We start from the raw sequence: 19,980 nt of genomic DNA, 5'->3' as shown, positions 1-19,980 counted from the left end.
AATGTCTATGCATCTCTGAAGCCACCTGGCAGTGGCACCCTCTTAGAGGCGACAACAATAGTGATCCATGTTTTGGCCTTTTCTATTCAGTGTCTTTCTCTCCTACCGTCCCTCTAACTCCACATATTTCTCAGATTGAAGCACAGCTGCATGATTATCACAAACTGGCTCGGAAGCTGAAGCTAATTCCAGCAGGTTTGGAAAATTCCAGAGGCCATGATTTTGAGATTAAGTTTAACCCGGAGGATGGACCCCATTTTCTCGCCAAATACAGAAAGCAGATCAACGTAGGTGTGCTTTAACAACTGCTTTTGTTTGGAACATTTGAGTCCTGCGAACAGTGTATGTGTTTGTGGTAAAATGTTCGGAAAAACACAAGGAAGATCGTCCTTGAACATCCCTACTATAGCTGCAGTACAGTCTAGCCTGTGTGGGATGTTGCTAATAGAGCTGAGCAAATAATCAATTTTTATTTCCCGTTTTGTGTCCAAACAGAAAAATCTGGGAAAAAATTGGGTGTCTTGAACTGAAGCTGAACTTTGTGTTTTGTTTTTTTCTCAAAACGAAAAACCAAAAATACTTTGTTCAGGTTGAACTCAATATTTGAATGTCTACTCTAATTGATATTTCCAAAACGTTTTCTTTTCAGGTTGATTTGTTTTTTAGTTGAACATGTATGCAAAGAAAAATTTTCACCAATCTCTCATTGCTACAGAATTGGGTGGGGGCACATCAACAAGCCAGATCTCTTGAATCAAAGGGGGAGGGACAGACATAGTTGTGTTACAAACAAAAATTACTCAGGTGGGTGAAGTCTGGACCAAAAAATTAAAAATTCTGCACATATTTTAAGATCCCTCATATTTTTTGTCAAAATAACACAATATAATCATGCCAGTTTCAGTTAAATTTATTTCAAAATACCCATCAGCAAGTATGTTTCTAACAATATAGACACCCCCTTTCCCCTCCCCCCCAAAAAATTCTGGTAATTTTATTTTTGACAAATAGATTCCTCACTAGGCATATTAATACAGAACTTTGAGTAATGCATTTCTGTAATGTAATTCAAATGAATTTTGGGAGGGGGGAGGGATTGTTAGGGAATTGGGGAGCTTCCCCCATGCAGACCCTAGCTGACCCCAAACTTCTCCCATTCAGTCAGGCACAGCTGCCGCTGTCCCTGCACCCCCATGTGTCTCAGCCTCCCTCCCCATCCGGCCTTGCACCCCCACTCCCTTCAGCCCCTGGTTCAATGCTGTCACCTTACTAGCTTCCCTGAGTCTGTGCCCCAGTCTGTCCCCCAACTAGCCATTCTGAACCCCAGTGTGACACCCCACCCCCCAATAGCCCTATGTGCCCCACTCTTTCTGTCCTAACCTGGTGCTGCAGGCAGGGTTCAGTGATGAATTTCTAGTCTTGGGGGAATTCTGCACCACTGCACGCATGCAGAATTTTTTCCCCCCGGCAGGAAAAAAATTTTGTGGCACCAGAATTGGGCAAAAGGGAGAACTGCAGCACTTCTCAGGCAGAATGTATTTTCTGCAGTGGGGAAAAACATTCTGCACGTGCAGAGTAGTGCAGAATTCCCCCAGGAGTAAAAGAGTGTAGGATTGGGTAAAATCTGCCATCCCTCTGAGAATTCTAAAGCCATCTTCATCTCACTTGTTCTTTTCTTTGTCTGCTGCAGCATGTATTGTTCCCCCTTTCCTGCAACCACTTCCAACCAACTGCACTGCTTCTATTCCTTCTCCCCTACCTAGCTGTGCTTCCTCTTTGAAACATGGTGGAAAATCCTTACCACTCAGCAAAATCTGTCCATTATACAGATGCATCTCTGAACTGTCTGTGGGTGTTGAGTGCTGCACTAGTTTTAAAGTTTCAGTGATGTTAGAACAGTGACTTGCCACTGATGTAGGGCTGAGTCTTACCTGGCAGGCGTAACTTTTTTTTGTGGGGGTAGGGGATGGGGAGAATACATGTTTTGGGATGTGGGGAGGAAACATTTCTTTGGCAGGCTGATTTAAAAAACAACTCTGTTTTAAAGATGCTGAGAGATTTTGAATACCCATTAATGGGCAGAATTCAGTCAGCGATTCCTTGTAAATTTCAGAACTGTACCACATGGCTCTCTTATCTGTGCCTGTGTGTATCCTTTTTTTTTTTTTCCAATGTGCATTACAGGTTCCGCTCGTGCATATAATACATGAGACTGAAGAGGCAATAAGGAAAGCTAGTAACAAGAAAATCATTTTAGAGGATTCCTTAGAAAAGGTGAGCTCAAAGCTTTATACATCTTTGCTTATGGGGTTTAGGTAGTAAATATTTTCAGAATGGTGGTTTTCAGGCAGTGAGTCAGTGGGCTGTGTATTATTCCTGGCATTTCTGGTTAGCGAAACCTACTGATCATATACTGTAACTTCTCTGAAATCAGCATACACCTGCCACAAAATATTATCATCCAAACGCGTATGGTTTGGTGTAGTGAAAGCACGTAAATATCTCTGGAGGAAAGCAAACTCCCCACTTAGCTATCTAGCAGAGGGTATGGATTGCAAGCCCAGCTACCAGGTTCCCTGTCAGTGTTACAGATCTCAGCTTGGTCAAGCAAATGTGGATTTTCTCCTATTAAAGAACATGTACGAGTAAACGAATTCAGCAAGCAGAAATATCAGGCCTAGGCTATACAAGGTGACCTGTGTTGTAAGATGGTGAAACAACCAATTTAAGTGATAGGCTTAAACCATGAATATAGAGAGAAATTTACAGTCAAAATATATTCTTTGTTGGCAGTGAGTCTGCTGCTCCCTGATTTGTTTCAGCAGAGCTCCAGACCTGAGAAGGAAATACAGGTTATTCCTAAAAAAGCAGCCAGTGAATTAACTTGAGTTGTAGGTGCTATGTGTGCTAAGGTAGATATTGTATTGTTAGTAACACAAACAGTTATTTGTAGTCAGCACCAGCAGTTCACCACCTCAGCACTGCAGTCTTCATTGCTTAATTCATGCAAATGAATTGAAAACTGTACCAGGTCTTGAATCTGAAATATTATACCTCTACCCTGACCCTCTGCAACAAAGCACATTTAGGACATGGAATTCAGTACTGTAATCATTCCACAATCCATCCAACAAAAATGGGAATCTGCTAAATGCTGAGACACTGGCTGGTCCCTATGTTGGGTCCATGGAGAAGGTGGCAGCAGCATAAAAGATCCTGTTAGCCACTGAAGTGTTCCAGCAGACAATACTGCTTGGGCTAGATAGCGGGGACCCGGACACTGATACTTAATGTACATTGGTGTCCAGATAGTCTCTAAAGAAGCAAACATTGCTGAAATTAACCCAGGAGAGCACTTGAGTAAAGGTCCTTGGCCTTTGTTTCAGCCCCATATAGCTAGTCTATTGTTTTGAAGTTCTATATAACTCTGAGGTTTTGCAAGGTGTTTCCAGGCAGCTGTACATGCGGTGTGTATGGGTTTTTTTTCTTTAAGTTGAATGTGAGGATGGCAGAGAAGAAAAGCAACATAAAACTGCTGAAAGAAGAAGCCCAAAAGCTGGATGACCATCACCAGCAGAAGCTCAAGGTAGGCATTTACTTTTCTAAAATGAAAATAAATGAGAGATCTTTGAATGAGTAGGACTAAATTCTGCGCTGACTTACACCCTATGTCACGCTGAATTTAGCCTGATGAATCATTATATGGCTTTGGACAGTCAGCTGGTGCTGTTTTAGGTGCATCTCATGAGTAGAAACTGCTGTCCCTCTACCTAACTTCCAGCATGCTTGTGAGTTGCACTGCTACTTGTTACCTCTTTAAACAGTTGCTTTTTGGTTATATTGATAATCGGGGGGAGGGGAGAAATTTTTGTTACTAGTTGAAATTTGTCCTGTGAGGCCTTGGCTTGATCCTTTCATAGGGGGGAATTCTTTGGGTTTGCCTGTATTCCTCTGCTGGCAGGAGGTCCACTCTCCTAGCAAGTTCTAGGACTTTAATAATTGGTAGGTAAACTTAGTCTGAGGAACATGTTGCTGAGCAGAATTTGTTTATCCTTCCTTAGGTGGCTGAAGAAGAGGAGGAAAAAAGTGCAGCTGAACTGCAAGCTCTAGAGATACATAAAAACCTAATTGAGGCTGGAGTCCATGAGGGCCTCAAGGAAGCTATGAATGAGCTACATGAAATTCAGAAGAAGTAAGTGCAACACATCCAGATTTTTTGGAGGGGTGGGGGGTAGGGATGTACAGATTTTTCCTGAGAAGTCTACTGCATTGAAATGTAGAGAGAAAACCATACCCTGGAGGGTTGATGGTGAATTTCTGTAGTTTGTATAACATTTCCTTGACTGAGTACATAACTAGCCCTTAGTCTTGCACATATACTATGGTTCCCATATCACTAACACACTCTCCTTCCAGAACCTTGCAGTATGGAGTATTAATTAATGCCTGCATAGCAAGGCCTGGTTAAAATTTTCTGTCCTTTTCAATGGAAAACTGAGTATTCAAGTAAAGACAAACATAAGAAAAGTGCCTACTACTTTCAGTGGAAAAATGGACTCTGTCAAGAAACCAAAAGCTTTTCACTTTTTGAAAATTAACCCTGTTTTGTTTTGTTTTGTTTTTTTGACTGACCAAATTGATTTGAGGGGAAAAGTTCATCTCTAACCAGCCTTGCTACTGTGAATCTGCCATAGTGAGTCTGAAACACCTGTATGTGTTTGGACACATTTCCATATACTGTGAAATTCAGAAGTTAACTTTCAATAGTAACTGGACTGTAAGAAAGGAAATACTGTAGTTAAAGGTTTCAGTATCTTTTACAGTTCGTACATTCTCTAATATCCAGCCATGTGAATGTTAGTTATTACATATTCCAATGACACCTATCCCATGTCCCATTTATCAAGAGGTTTTGAGTTTTCAAGTTCTACAGAAAAACCCTCAAGACTTGACCCACTTGTTGAACATATAAAAGTCCTAATATTCTACCTTCTAGCTCTTTTATAGCCTTTCATCAGTAGATCTCAAAGTGCTTTACAAAGGAAGTCTGTATTACCTCCATTTTACAGATGGGTAAACTGGAAGAGAAAATGCTTGGCCAAAGTCACCCAGCAGGCCAGTGGCAAAGCCAAGAATAGAACTCAAATCTGAGTCCCAGTCCCCTGCTTTATCTTGTGCCATGCTACATAAACCATGCACGTTCAAAATCTAGCCCTGTACATATAGCTGCAGAATGGTAATATTTTAACACTACAAAGCACGCATAATATTGTTGTGTAACTAAGATTTATCATCTTAGACTATATAACACCTAAAAAGACTCCTGTGTACATGCATGGCTCACTGCCTTTATAGAGTTTTTGATATATTTGAACTGATTAAAAATGTATTGGGAGAGATTAGATGTAAGGTTATTGTAATGTCTGATAATGCTGAATTGGCTAGATGCTTGCTAGAGAACATATAAACTGTGTATAGGTACTCAATTTTATCTAGTCTTAGTTTCAGGATTAGATTTTATTTGAAACTGGATTTTTATTTTATTTAAATTATTTTTTATAAAAATAAACCTGTTTAAAAATCTAGATTTAAAACAAAATGTTAAGGCCTAAATGTATTTATCTTAAAATATTAAATAAAAAATTAAATATGCTGAATCCATGAGCCTTGATTTAGAAAAACAAACTGACTAAATAGCTGTTTTCTATATGAAGATGTTTTTCCTGAGTAACTTTTGAGATTAGGCTTTTTAAATATGGCACAATAGGTCAGCCTGAGTAATTTAGGAGACGTCTTATTTTCAAGATACTTCGGTGAGACTAGGAATTTAAACTGTCACTTTTACTTAGGCATATTTGAAAACTTTCCCAAGCTACCTGAAATAACCAGTTTAATTCATTGAGTAGTTAAATGATTTATTAAATAGAGATTAGTTGTAAACATGGAACATGCTTTGATAAGAGATTCTGTCCGAAACATTTAAGGTGGTATTTTTTATGCTGTTTTGTGTTTGTTTAAATTCCAGTTACCCTCCTAATACAGCTTGACACAAATCAGAGCAAAAAATAAATTATCTAGTAAATAAGCAATATCACTCACCGTTTTCTAACATACTAAAAATGTACAGTTAATCTGAAAATATTAAGATACATAATTTCTTAAATTTAGATAATTCTAGTGTATCCTCTTAGGTAGCAAAAGATGCACTAAATCTAGTGAAAAGGCTTTAGTTGTAAATTAATGTTTTAATAGTTGCATCCTCCAATGAGAGTGCACCTTCCTTTAGAAAGACACTTAAGTACAAATGGAAAAGTAGGTTTAAATCATCCAGCCTCTTGTTTTTCTAACATTATTACATTGTCAACTTTAAAAGGAAGAGGTTTCTTTTTGGCCTGGGCATGCAATTAAGGTAATGTATTTGTATTCTGCAGGCACCAGATTGCTGTGAGGACAACAAATGAAGAGAAAATGCAACTGCTTGATAAGTTGTACCATGTCCTGGAGATGGTGGCTTTTCATGTAGGATCTGTAGAGGTAAGTCACACCCATTACTGTTAACAGGAAAGCAGGTTAGGAAATATACATTACCCAAAAGGAAATTTATGGTCAGTTCATTTCCACGCCACCGCCCTTTAATTTTCTCTCTCTCTCCACATCCTGCCCAGTTCATGGCAGACTATGAAGAAAGAGGTCATCTGTTCCCTCCCAAAAGTCAGTGTCTGTCTGTCTGTCTGTCTCTCTCTCTCTCTCTCTCCAGGGAGTGACTGGTTGTTAGCGTCTTCAAGCTCCTTGGAAAGAACAAATCTCTCTCCTGTGTGTCTGGGCATGCTGAACCTTGTCTTTTCCTGTACAGAAAAGTCCACAATTTCTCCCAAAGTGACAGAATAGCAAATACTCATGTGGATTAAAAATGTGCTGAAGCTAACTGCCATGTGCAAGCAGAGCACCCAACCAGTGTGTGGTGTTGGGAATAGCATCTTAATAGTCTCTTGTTCTAGGGTTCCTTTTATGAATATTTCACAACTGATTGCCATAGTCATATATACATACACATACTCCATAGCTCATCTTCTCTACCTTCCCCTCAAATTTTTGGCAGAGTCAGTAAAATGATCAGTCTACTGGTAAAAAGGCCCCTTGTAATGCTTCCAATGTCTATTAAGCTCTTGCCAAAAAGCTTGGAGGCTGCAAAAGTACAGCACCATGCCTTGCCAACCTCACCTAAAACAGCTGTCACCACACTGATTGAATGTAGGATGAAATAGCAGTAACAACTGCAATTGTTCAATTGTTCTTCCTGGGCTGTATTGGAAAGAAGAGACACTGTAGGTCTCCAAATACAGTACTTGAATTGTTGGTGTTCATTACTGCTGATGTGGGTGGAAGTTCTAGTTTGTTCACACCCTCTGTTATCAGGGCTGCAAAAAGTAGAGCTCATTTTGGAAAGATGACAATAGCCTCTCCTGTAGTGTTCAAAGGCCTATTAACCAATCTGCACAGGGTGGGGTGTGATTACTGTAATGCAAACTATCAGATACCACCACCTGTGGGAGGGGAAACAGGCACGGAAAGGGGCCAGGGATTCAGCCAAGGGCAGGGAAATGACGTAAGTAGAAATAAAACTCTAGGGTCCTGAATCCCTAGAACATCTGCCTCACAATTAATGTTGCCAGTACCTGTATCCAGGGGAAACAATTTTAATCAAGAGGCTTAAAGCCATAAAAGGGAGCGTGGCTTGCTGTGTAGATCATCTAGGTTAGTGAAAATATTGGCCATCAAAACCCCTTCTAAAGTGGAATTACACTTGTGACTGTGCAGGGGATGGCTACAGAAGTGAGATGAATGCTTAGGCCATTAGACACAAGCTAGGTGAGGTAATATTTATTGGACCAACATCTGTTGGTGAAAGTGACAAGCCTCACAGCGCTCCTTCAGGTCTGGGTAAATGGGTAGGACACTAATCCAAGTGCAAGATTCAGATTGCATGTTTCCAATCTGAAATACACATTCAATGGGAAGGAGAAATGTGGAAACAACTAATGAGAGATTAGGGGAGAGAAGAGGCACATTTAATATTAAAAGTGAAATCCTGCACCATTAACGTCAATGAAGCTGGGATTTCTCTGAAGGTTTGTACCAGGAAATAGCAAAAAAAAAAAAAGTCTTAGATCTGTGAATAAGAGGCATTAGGGCAGAGAGCTACCAATCACTCTGCAGACATTTAAGAGGGAGCTAAAGCTTCCTAAAAATCAACAAATTATCCATGCTCCTTTTGGTGTTCTGCCATGCTACCCTCCCTCAAGAACAGGATTGGCTTTTACACCATCAGCCTATGAGTTGAGACTATTTTAATAGGCAATTCATTCACAAAAACTCCTAGGGATCAGATTTGTGCCCTAAGAATTCACAAAGTTTGGCATGCCACTGTCAAACACAGGTGTTTTCAACCTAGTTGCTTTACTATTAAGTCAGATCTTGAAGTTTATTTGGTTAATTTTTTTATTGAAGAAACCAGTTTTACTATTTAAATTATAGATAGATGGCCTTATTGCTATGCAGTGGATAATAATAATAGATGCACATGGTGCTGACACAGAAGCTGCACGTCTTTTAGGTTAAAAATGAAAGTTGGAAATCTCACCTGTAACATTCTCTTCCCAGAAATACCTGGCTGAGCATAATGCAAAAGCTGATACAGTGTTTGAAGAATTTATGTCTGAAGATCTCTTGGACAACCTGAAACAAATCCTCGCCAAATATAAAAGTAAAGCTAATGCTCTATAACCCTTGCATGGAGGACTTTACCTATGCATTTTTTTTTCTGTAGCACAATTGTAATGGCCAGTCCTGCATTCCTTCCACTACTAACTCCCAACACAATCAATCCAAGGGTAGTTACGTATGTACAAGGACTACAGGATCTGGTCCACAGTGTGCTGTTTGAGAGTTGTTACTCCTAAGTATGTATTTATTAAATTCTTACAGATGTAAACTGTGTGTGTATTTAAAAATATCAAAGGTATTTCATAAAGATTTTTGATAGCAGTTGGTGTAGTGTAATTTTTTTTTAAGACCCTTGGGTTCTGCAGGCAGATGTCTATGAAGCTATAGGATTTAAACCACACTTTTCAAAAGGGTCCATTAATTTTGAATGATTAACTTGCAAGAGCCCAGAGCATGCAGCACCCAAAACTGAGTGGATGCGTCTGAAAAATGTTTGCTAGCAGGCTGAAACTATTCAAGAACTGACATTGTGCCACAGCATGTGCTCCAGGACACTTTTTGCCCCTGAGAGCTGTACCATCTGGGACAGCCCATCTGTGGTTATGACACTCAGCACTTCTAACAATGGTTATATATGGAATCATAGCCCTGACTCTCCCTTTGTTCTGCTTCATTGATCAAAGTACTTTGGAGTTAGATCCATCTCTTTTGCATACAGCACATAGGAATTAGTGTACTGCATTCGGCTACTGTTACAAGAGCTCCCAGATCCTGGCTCTAGGATTGGCTACTACCAGGTAGATGTTACTCTTACTACTATGAATTTCCAAGGTCAATTAGGTTGGGTAAAAAACCATTTCCTTGTATGAACAGACATGAACTTGACCACACAGCCTCTTACTCTACACTTAAGTCACATGTAGAGTACAGCTACAGCATTGCTTAGGTGAAGAGCATGCCCTATGTACCTGAACCCCCAGGCTGGAGAGCTGTGTGTGTACGTACACCCACCCCCACCCCTCCCTCCTTGCTCTACAGTGCAACATCCTCCTACTTTAAGCCTTTCCCTGTCCCAGAGAGAGGCTCCAGCCACTGCCCCCTCTTGAAGCCCTTAGCTATGGCATAGATCTAGCCCTTGTAAAGTAATGCACATCGGGAAAAAATAACCAACTATACATACAATATGATGGGGGCTAATTTAGCTACAATGAGTCAGGAAAAGATCTTGGAGTCATTGTGGATAGTTCTCTGAAGATGTCCATGCAGTGTGCAGAGGCAGTCAAAAAAGCACAGAGGATGTTGGGAATCATTAACAAGGGGATAGAGAATAAGACTGAGAATACATTATTGCCTTTATATAAATCCATGGTACGCCCACATCTCCAATACTGTGTACAGATGTGGTCTCCTCACCTCAAAAAAGATATGCTGGTACTAGAAAAGATTCAGAAAAGGGCAACTAAAATGATTAGGGGTTTGGAGAGGGTCCCATATGAGGAGAGATTAAAGAGGCTAGGACTCTTCAGCTTAGAAAAGAGACTCAGGGTACGTCCAGACTACCCGCCGAATCAGCGGGTAGCGATCGATTTTGCGGGGATCGATATATCGTGTCTCATCTAGATGCAATATATCGACTCCAGAACTCCACCGGAGCGAGTGGCGGTAGCGGAGTCGATGGGGGAGCCGTGGACGTTGATCCCGAGCGGTGAGGACAGGAGGTAAGTCGGGATAAGATACTTCGACTTCAGCTACGGTGAAGTTGCGTATCTTACCTCAACACTGCCCCCTAGTGTGGACCAGGCCTAAGGGGGGATATGACAGAGGTGTATAAAATCATGAGTGATGTGGAAAAAGTGGATAAGGAAAAGTTATTTACTTATTCCCATAATACAAGAACTAGGGGTCACCAAATGAAATTAATAGGCAGCAGGTTTAAAACAAATAAAAGGAAGTTCTTCTTCACGCAGCACAGTCAACATGTGGAACTCCTTGCCTGAGAAGGTTGTGAAGGCTAGGAATATAACAGTGTTTAAAAGAGAACTGGATAAATTCATGGTGGTTAAGTCCATAAATGGCTATTAGTCAGGATGGGTAAGGAATGGTGTGTCTAGCCTCTGTTTGTCAGAGGATGGAGATGGATGGCAGGAGAGAGATCACTTGATTATTGCCTGTTAGGTTCACTCCCTCTGGGGCACCTGGCATTGGCCACTGTCAGTAGACAGATACTGGGCTAGATAGACCTTTGGTCTGACCCGGTACAGCCATTCTTATGTTCACTGCAGTGACAAGTGTGAACACAGCCTGTACTCCACACACCATCAGTGTAAACAGAGCTTAAGAAGGGGTGATCTGGGAAGGAAATCTTACCCATCAGTAACACTACAGCTTTGCCGTCTAGTGGGCATTGCTAGACAGATGCAACTTAGTGTGGGAAGTTTATCCCACATCTGTTATGTGCCCCTGAAGAATAGGAGGCTGCCACTGAGGGAAAAGATAGGGCCAGATATGCAGCATGTACCTTATTTGCCATGGAAGTTCACTTCTTTATGGTCAGTTGTCAGCACTAAAGAATTTTGGTTTGTTCCCTGAGCGGTCCACAGTGAAGTTCGTGCTAAGCAAGAGAACACAGTGCACAAAGGAGAGGTAACCCCTACCCCTTTGAGAACCAATGATCTATTGCCTTAGAGAGCAAGGCCTGAGGATTTCAAACTTTTGTAGTGGTGACCCCTTTCACAAGCAAGTCTGAGTGCAAACCCCCCCTTATAATTTAAAAACACTTTTTACATATTTAACACTATTATAAATGCTGGAGGTGAAGCAGGGTTTGGGGTGGAGGCTGGCAGCTTGTGACCCCGTGAGGGGTCCCAACACCCAGTTTGAGAACCCCTGCAATAGATGCTATCTAAGTACTAATTCTTCCAGCAGCGTGCTCCATTAACAAGTGCTGACAAAGCAGTCCTCTTCCTCTCACCATTAACAAAGTCACAGCTTTCCTCCTGCTATTACTTCATCTGCTCTTTCTCCTAGGAACTGATGGAGAGCCCTCACAGCTTGTAGCCACTGGTGCTTGATTATATTAGGGTAATTTCCCTTGGGGCACAGCGTGGAGTTACGCCTGGCAGAGGTACCACATAACTCCATGCAGTTTGTGTACCAGACTTCCTTTGCAGGCATCATCCTCTCGTAACTTCTTAAAGGACAAGTCCTTTCCACCTCCAGGTAGGAAGCCATACAGCAGGAAAGAGTGTTCTTGCTACTTCATTGTCAACACTAAAGAAAGCATGAAAATCTTAGAACTGAACACAAACACCAACAGGTTCAAATTCTATAGGGTGACCCTATTCTCATATATTATCTGTATTAAAATAGATTGACTGACAGTCACAGCTGATCAGTGAATAAAGGATGTTGCTACAGCCAGGGCCACATGCACTCTGTTTATCTCTTGCTATACAGCTATGTTCTAGCATCTAAGCTTTCATTAAAACCTGCTTCACATGTCAAGGCTATCTTCATAACAAGGAAGGGAAACAAGTGGAAGCTTGTTAAAACATAAGCTTTAAAAATCCTTTATTTTTTGTCAATTTAGTAAATTAATACCAATAAATAAATCTAGAAAATCAGATAACATTCTGCTGCATCAATCACTTAAGTTTCCTTACATTTTCATTAACAAGTTATTACAAACCCTCAAAATAATTTCACTATTTTATCTTATTTACAAAGCAAAAAGCAATGTCCAGAGCACTATGTTTGGTACCTGTTGTGCTGGATGAGACCGTTGTGGCTGTCAGGAATTCATCATGGGAAGGTTTCCTGTAACATGGCCTATAAAACACCTCAGCAGGTGGATGCCAGAATACTCTACGGAACTGTAGAAAGAAAGATTTACATGTTCAGGTCCTTGCTTCCTTCAAATGCAGGTGCTTAATTCTGCTAAGCTGCCACTGTCCCTTGGAGTAACAGGTAACTTCAAAGCCAGCCAACTGTTTCTGATATATTTTAAAACATCAATAATTCAGTCCCACAAAAATCAGGAAATGTATAGTTCCTGCGACAACTTTAATTCTACCCACTGCACGATCAGATTGGAATCAGCAAAAAATGTTATGGTACATCACAGATTCTCTTCACTTAGCTTTATGTGTAGAAGGAAGGACTTGTCTTTCTGGTGCAAAAATGCAGCTTCACAAGAGTTTGAAATTGCAGCTCAGTGGTGCCCTAAACATTTTCTATCCAATTAAATTAGGTGTTAATTCTTCCATTTAGTTTATTGCTGCAACAACAACAACAGTTACTACGCTCTGCAGCTGAGGTTTAGAGGTCAGAAACCCTTAGTACAAGTTTAACAACTTCACAAGCCATGTTCAAAATAAGGTGATGTTTAATATTTTTACTAGAAGACTCTGCTGAGATTTTTTTAAAAAAAGGAAAAAATGTTACATAGGATTTTCCCCAGTTATACACACCACTTAATTAAGTGCCAGGTCAAATCCTGGCCTATTGATTTCAATGTCCTAGGATTTCACTTATGTTTCTACATAAAGGAGCTACATTTGAACTTTTATCAGGTATAGCATGCTGAGCAATGGAAGCTTGGCTGTGGCTCGTCACTTAATTCAGGATCTCTTCATAAAGGGACATTACCATGACAGTTCCAAACTGGTGTACTCCTTTACACGTTCTGATCTTACAAAATCCAGTGCTGATCTCCCCAGCCCCCTTCCCAAATTGACAATTGCTCACTGCTCAATATCAAATAAAAAAATCCCAAGCCCGTCTGGTATGAGATAATAAGGACAGCAACCCCTGGAGAGGAGATATGATACTAAAAGCACAGCTTTGGGTAGTCACTTATACCCATACCAAGTGGTTGCAGAACATTACACCACACTGATTTTTGGTAGCCTTTAGCACCGATGTAAGTGACTTCACAAATGCAGAGCAATGGATATCTGGGTTCAATCTCAAACTCTACTACAGGTTTTCTGTGTGTCCTTGGCCAAGTCACTTAGGAGCCTACATAGCTTTGTGGCTCTAGGCCTTAGAATAGTTCTACTCTGAAAATTGACACTGTAAAAGCAGCATTTTGGGTCCCATATTTGACATGCTCAACATCAACCTTGCTCTATTTACGCACAAAGATTTTTTAAATTGCCAGTCTCACCCCAGAAACTGAGAGTCAAGCTGGGTTCTTTCCAACACATCCACCCCCCATACAAGATTCTATATGCCAAATTCCATTCAGTTACATTTGTACCATGCAGCTCGGTTCAGTGAATTGGTACAGATGTAACCAGGGGCAGAGCTGGAAACTGGTTACCTATTCTGCTAATGCTGGATCCAAAACAGAACCCAGCTCCCTCTCCCAGAGTTGTACAGACTCTGCAGGGCTAACAGGAGTAAGAAGGCTGAAGTTAAAGTTGCACACAGGCAGCAGAGCCCGTTATGCAAGATGCCATTTTTATCTTGCTCTTTTTCAGAGTAGAACTGCATGTTAGCCTCTCTGCCCATTCCCCCATTTGCAGAGGGGATACTTCGTATATAATCTTAGAGCAAAGTAGCCTTATTGGGCAGCATAACTGCGAGTACTATCCTTGGTATGCCTCAGAAAGCCACAACCATTTCACACCTGGTCCCAAGCTATTGCTCATACGTGGTCTGTTTAAAATGAGTGCGGTAGTCTCAGACAGGCATTCACACCACAAAACCCACCAGCGTATGTTGTGCCTCTGCTGTCAGTCTCATCTGAAAGACCAGACGAGGAATGGGCCTTGAAAGCTGAACTCTCCTCTCACCTCTTTAAGGGATCTACCTCAGATAGGGTGGGGTCAGCATGAGAGTAACTTGCCCTGACACTGCCCATTGTACCTGTTCTGGGCATAAACAGGAGTTCAGTCTCCCAAACTGTCATACCTTTCAGTGCTTTTGGTGTTTTTCAGGTGTTTAAAATTAAGACATCAGTAGAAGTGAGCTTTACCTGACTGGGAAGAGTTGAGGAAAGCACCCCTGAGTGTGCTTCTCTGCGAAGTCCTGGATCTCCAGTACATTTTTAACCAACAGTCCCTTGGGAGCTTTGTCGATTTTGGTTAACACAAACTGCACAAAGAGAAGAAGATTTAGGGGGGGGGGGGGAAGAGAATGTTGCTTTACTGTAAACCTGGAAATGTTTGCCAAGATGTATCACCCTCCCACCGCTTTCAAACTGCTTCATGTCCTATCTAAATGGGATACTAGGACATGAATGCTGAGAATCCAGCCTATTAAAATCAGGCCTCTTTAAGGGGTGTCAAACTGGGCACCAAAAATAAGGTCAATTTTGAAAATTCAGACCTTAAAAAAAACCAAAACAACAGACAATAGATTTTCAGGCCTCCCTATACAGTATGAATAAAAAAAAAGGTGGTGGTGGTGGGGGGGGGGGGGACGACAATTTTTGTCCCTGTGCAGATCACCTTTAACTCACTGCTAGAGCTCTACTGCTGAGGCTCATCTGCCTGAAGGTACAAAATGTTTAGAGAATGCCCTTGAGCCTAGCCAATTTACATTTTTATTTTGGTTCGTGTTTTAAAGTATAACTTACAACGTAAGGGATCCCAAACTCCTCCAACATTTCTATGGCAATGTGGTCTGCTTTCTGAAATCCTACCACGCTGTCCACTAATAAGAACGTCCTCTTCAAGCTAACAAAGATACAGATAGTAACACAAGTGAGGGGCGATGCAACAATGGTTGTTTCTACGTTAACTAGGGATGAGAACTGAGACGCTCTCTCATAGGATTTGGAGACGGGAAAAAGAGAATTATTCTTATCTAGTTCATCCTGAGAGGAGTCAATACAGGATAGCAACTAAAGGGAATAAACTGATCCACCCAAGCTTCAAAACAGGACTCAAACAATGGTAATGCCACCACTTCACTCTGGAAACTAATACCGTGGTTAATACATTCCACCCCATTGTTGGCAATGACTTCTTGATATCTACACTTAACTCTTCCACCTTTTTATAATCTCCACAAGCATCCCACTGTTCTGATGCACTATGAGATTGCAGGTAAAACACGACAATGCAATGGTTCTCTTACTTCTGACGCTCTTGTAAATAGGCCTCCACCATGTCAGCAAAGTCTTGCGGGGCTCGGTAGCCATACCCTGGCATGTCCACCAATGTAAAGTATTTCCCCACCTTGAAGAAATTCATTTTCTTTGTGTGGCCCTGGAGAGAGAAAGGTTGGGCTTTATTAAATGTTACTAAATGGCCATAGGATTATGGATTTATTTAAAAGGTACTTTATCCCCAACATTAGACATCTGAGCTGAATATGGACAAGAACCAAGAATCCGATGGGCCTAGAAGACTGGAAAGTGTTTTAGATTCAGTAGAAACGCTGAATAGACTTTGTAATGTATCCTGGGTAACTGACAAGCTGACTGAATGAGGGCAGCACTTCATGGTTCAGTAGAAACAGGATACCATCCCAACGACTGATAGACAAACTTAAGTTTGTCTATATGTGACTACACAAATCTATGTAGCTGAGGGGAGGGAGATGCTGTATGAGCCCACATAGGGAGAGTCCAGTAGGCACATGATGTACTGGACTTACATTTTTTTAAATTACAACCCTAGAGCAGTATTGGGGGTAGCCGTGTTAGTCTGTATCCACAAAAACAACGAGGAGTCCGGTGGCACCTTAAAGACTAACAGATTTATTTGGGCATAAGCTTTCGTGAAGAGGTGTTTTACCCACGAAAGCTTATGCCCAAATAAATCTGTTAGTCTTTAAGGTGCCACCAGAACCCTACAGCAGAACACTAGTACTTACCATACTATTTAGCCATGGTATCAGAAAGGATTTTAAAAAACACTCTACAGCAGTGTTTCTCAGCCACGGATAAGCATACCTCCGGGGGTACGTAGAGGTCTTCCAGGGGTACATCAACTCATCGACATGTTTGCCTAGTTTTACAACTGGCTATATAAAAAGCCCTAGCAAAGTCAGTACAATGACTTGTTTATACTGCTCTATATACCATACACTGAAATGTAAGTACAATATTTACATTCCAGTTGATTTCTTTTATAAATACACAGTACAAATGAGAAAGCAAGCAATTTTTCAGTATTCAGTACAAAAGTGTTACAGCACATTATGTCTGATTTTGTAAGGAGATAGTTTAAGTGAGATGAAACTTGCAGGTACGCAAGACAAATCAGACTCCTGAAAGGGGTACGGTAGTCTGGAAAGGTGAAGAACCACTGCTTTACGGATCTTGGTCTTCACACATAGCCAGAGAACCTAGTCTCTGCCTACGGGAGGTTGTCAGTTTGGGCACCGTGGATGGGAATTGGGGGGGTTGGAATCCTCTCCCCACCTCACATGCTGAAAGCAGGACACAGGATACCTGGGGAGCTGTTCCAGAGCCACCACTGAAGCCTCTGTGCTGAAGTAGCATCAGTAACACACTAAAAATGCCTGTGTTGTGAGTGTTTAAGTCAACAGATCTACAGAGTCATGGCATCACTGGCCATGCCCCCAAGCCTTCCCTCTGCGGGTCCACAGGGTGTGGTGACTCCTTGCACAGCCCCCCTGTGGCCTCCTCCTCTCTGTGTGGAGCAGACTGCGACAGTTCCACTGCTCCAGCGACCTTCCACAGTCATTACCTGAGTAGGAGGATTTAGCTCTGAGTCTCAAACTACTCTCAAAAAGAGACTACAAATTAGCTTGGTAGGGCTGTGTGTTTGTTTTGTCTCAGTGGCTAAACATCAAGTATGCTCAGCTTATGAGTAAAAAGATTAATTCCCCCCCCCCCCCAACTGCTAGCCCTGAAAACTCACCCTGGGCTCTGAGAATCAAGCTGGGTACTTTTCACCTCGTATTTCCAGTAATAGGACGTTTGCAAATAAACCTTAAAATTCCTGTTGAAGATGCACAAGCCAGAACAGAATCCAGCTTACGCTCCCAGAGCTTTGTGTTACCCCAGAGCTAAGGTTAGCCCTCTTTCTCTCATCTCCCCTGACTGGCAGGAGCTTCCAGTTGAGATGGAGGGAATCCCGTAACGACACTTACTGGAGTTTTTGATACTCTGACTTCAACATCGGGAGCCAATGAAAACAAGGCCTTTATTAAGGAGGATTTCCCAACATTGCTTCTGCCCACAAAGCACACCTGGAGAGAGACAGGAGAAAGGAGATGCCATTGTTAGTTTTCTCTCCTTCATCCAACCCCACCTGTGCAACAGGAGTGGGTCACTCCTGCAAACCCTCAATTAGTTCTTCTGGCCTTACCACCTTAGATGAGGAAGGATGGTCCAGTGGCTACGGCACTCACGTAAGTCTTGGGAGCCAAGTTCTAGACCATGCCATAGACTTTCTGTGTAAACCTGAGCAAGTCATGTAGCCTCTCAGTTCCCCATCTGTAAAATGGGGATAACAGCACTTCCCTAGCTCACAGGGGTGTCATTATGGATTATGAGGTGCTCAGATACCATGGTGCTGGGGGCCATATATGTAACTAAGACAAACTCGCTTTCAGGGAATGTCTTTGTGCTAGTTGATACCCTCCTATATTAAAAGTCGCAGGAAGGGCCAAGTTAGCTTGAAAACTTAGTAGCCCTGACAACATGAAATTTCCATGTAATTGTCCTATCTGTAGGGATAAATATTTTGTTCCCTTCGTAAGGGACTTAGTCCTTCAACTCTGTAGAAGTCCCAGGATCTGTAAAATCTTGGGACGTCTGCAGAAAGCCCAGGCACTTGGACCCCAGGCCCTTCAGAAGCTGCGCTTCCATCAGTTCGCCTGTCCAGTGTGGACAAAAATGCACCACTTGCTCCAAGGGAACTGACAGTGCAGAGCAGGTTTCCCTACATACGATCATGCTGACATAGTCCCCATGGTTCACAGAGGGCTGAGGCTGCACAGAGACAGTCTCTTTTGGCTCCAAGTGGTCAAATGAACTGCCAAATGCATGAATTCAGAGAAGGGGCGATAGGGATGACGCTGTATAGGATGGACTCCCTGCTCCCCCCACTCGGCATGTGTTCTGACCACAGGAGCAAGGATACCACCTCCCTCTCCATCCCTGGAAATGGCCTCACCTCAGGCTGTGAGAGCTGTGGTGCATGGTCCATGCGGACAGCAGAACTGACATAATCAATCACGTGTCTGCCCGAGGGTTTGAAAAGCGCCTCTGCCCTGTGGATGTGATCCAGGCCGGGGTTGAAAGTCCGGAAGCTGGCAGTGTTCACACCTGGGGCTAGATACCTCTCTAGACCCTGCAGAGGGAAAACTACACCAGTGCGCTTTGTATCCTCCAGCTGCAGCACTTCCGAAAACGATGCATTTTTGGTAGAGCTCCTCGACGTAGCGCTGCGTCTCCGGAGCAGGCAGCTTGCCCCCGCCAGCCTCCTCAGCCTCTGTAGCCGGAGCATCTCTGGCCGCTCTGCCCAGTCTCCCAACAGCTCGTCAGCCTGCAATGGTGTAAAGAGTCCTTAGAGAGCTGGGCCAACAGCTGAACCAAAGGGGGCTTCACACTGGAGCCCCGAGTGTCTCAAGCACAAAGGGGAGGGGCCTTTAAGGGGGGTATTAGCTGGGTACTGCAGTAACACCCTCCTCACCCCCCCCCCCCAGCAGCAGATGGTGCCCCCACGCGTTCACCACCCGGGTGTCAGCCAGGGCGCCCAGCGGGGGGGTGGAGGCGCCCAGCGGAGTTAAGATGGACGCACTGGAAATGCAGGGGGTCGGGGGGGGGGGGTGCCGGGGTCCTGCGCCGACACTCACAGGCCGGGGGCGGGAGCAGGAGCGCGGGCCGGGCCCAGCGGGCGCTGCGCAGGGGCGGGAAGGATCCCCGCGCACCGGGGGCGGGGGCAGTGGCTGCTCAGGCGGGTGCGATGGCAGCGGGGAGGGACACGCAGGGGAAGGGGCTGCCCGGGGCTCACGTGCTCCCTGGCGGCGGCCCGACCTCTCCGCGGCCCTTAACCCCGGCCGGGGCGCTCGCTTCCGGGCAGGGGCGGGGGGACGCACCGTGCAGCGGGCCTGGCCCGGCCCGGCCTCTCCCGAGCGGCCTGCTCCCCACCCCCGCCGCGGGCTGGCCCAGGCACCCTGCGGGGCGGTGTGTGCGGGCGGGGGGCTCCCCTCGGGCCGGCTTTGCACCCGCCCCACCGCAGGGCCTGGGCGCTCCCCCTGCCCGCTGGAGCAGACCCGTCCCGGGCTGATGAGCTCACGGCTGCTAAAGCAGATGAAGCCGGTCAATGG

General features: G+C 43.4%; 2 protein-coding genes across 5 annotated transcripts in view; one reads left to right on the top strand and one right to left on the bottom strand.

The window, feature by feature from the left end:
- LOC120371974 (kinetochore protein NDC80 homolog) overlaps positions 1-9,045 on the top strand; it is a 25,537-nt gene extending 16,492 nt beyond the window's left edge. For all 3 annotated transcript variants that reach the window (XM_039488536.1, XM_039488526.1, XM_039488545.1), the window contains exons 12-17: positions 135-287; positions 2,185-2,274; positions 3,494-3,586; positions 4,062-4,192; positions 6,432-6,534; positions 8,662-9,045. In XM_039488536.1, coding sequence (XP_039344470.1) covers positions 135-287; positions 2,185-2,274; positions 3,494-3,586; positions 4,062-4,192; positions 6,432-6,534; positions 8,662-8,784 — 693 coding nt within the window. In that variant the 3' untranslated portion in view covers positions 8,785-9,045. The remainder of the gene's footprint in view (positions 1-134; positions 288-2,184; positions 2,275-3,493; positions 3,587-4,061; positions 4,193-6,431; positions 6,535-8,661) is intronic.
- The window catches only part of GTPBP8 (GTP binding protein 8 (putative)), a 20,147-nt gene extending 167 nt beyond the window's left edge, over positions 1-19,980 (bottom strand). Inside the window, exons 1-8 of one of the 2 annotated variants that reach the window (XR_005584681.1) lie at positions 19,665-19,980; positions 18,825-19,196; positions 17,797-17,895; positions 15,811-15,941; positions 15,308-15,407; positions 14,705-14,823; positions 12,485-12,596; positions 11,696-11,994 (exon numbers count right to left, since the gene is read on the bottom strand). Coding sequence is in view for 1 of the 2 variants with exons in the window: in XM_039488559.1 (XP_039344493.1) it covers positions 12,515-12,596; positions 14,705-14,823; positions 15,308-15,407; positions 15,811-15,941; positions 17,797-17,895; positions 18,825-19,157 (864 nt within the window). In the remaining variant the exon portion in view is untranslated. Of the gene's footprint in view, positions 1-11,534; positions 11,995-12,484; positions 12,597-14,704; positions 14,824-15,307; positions 15,408-15,810; positions 15,942-17,796; positions 17,896-18,824; positions 19,197-19,664 lie in introns of those variants that run through there. The other variant, XM_039488559.1, reaches the window with a different exon arrangement.

This window comes from Mauremys reevesii, linkage group 1 (genome assembly GCF_016161935.1).
Source record: "Mauremys reevesii isolate NIE-2019 linkage group 1, ASM1616193v1, whole genome shotgun sequence".
NCBI lineage: Eukaryota > Metazoa > Chordata > Testudines > Geoemydidae > Mauremys > Mauremys reevesii.
The sequence above is the reverse complement of the archived record's forward strand: the minus strand, read 5'-3'. Positions and strand labels throughout refer to the sequence as shown.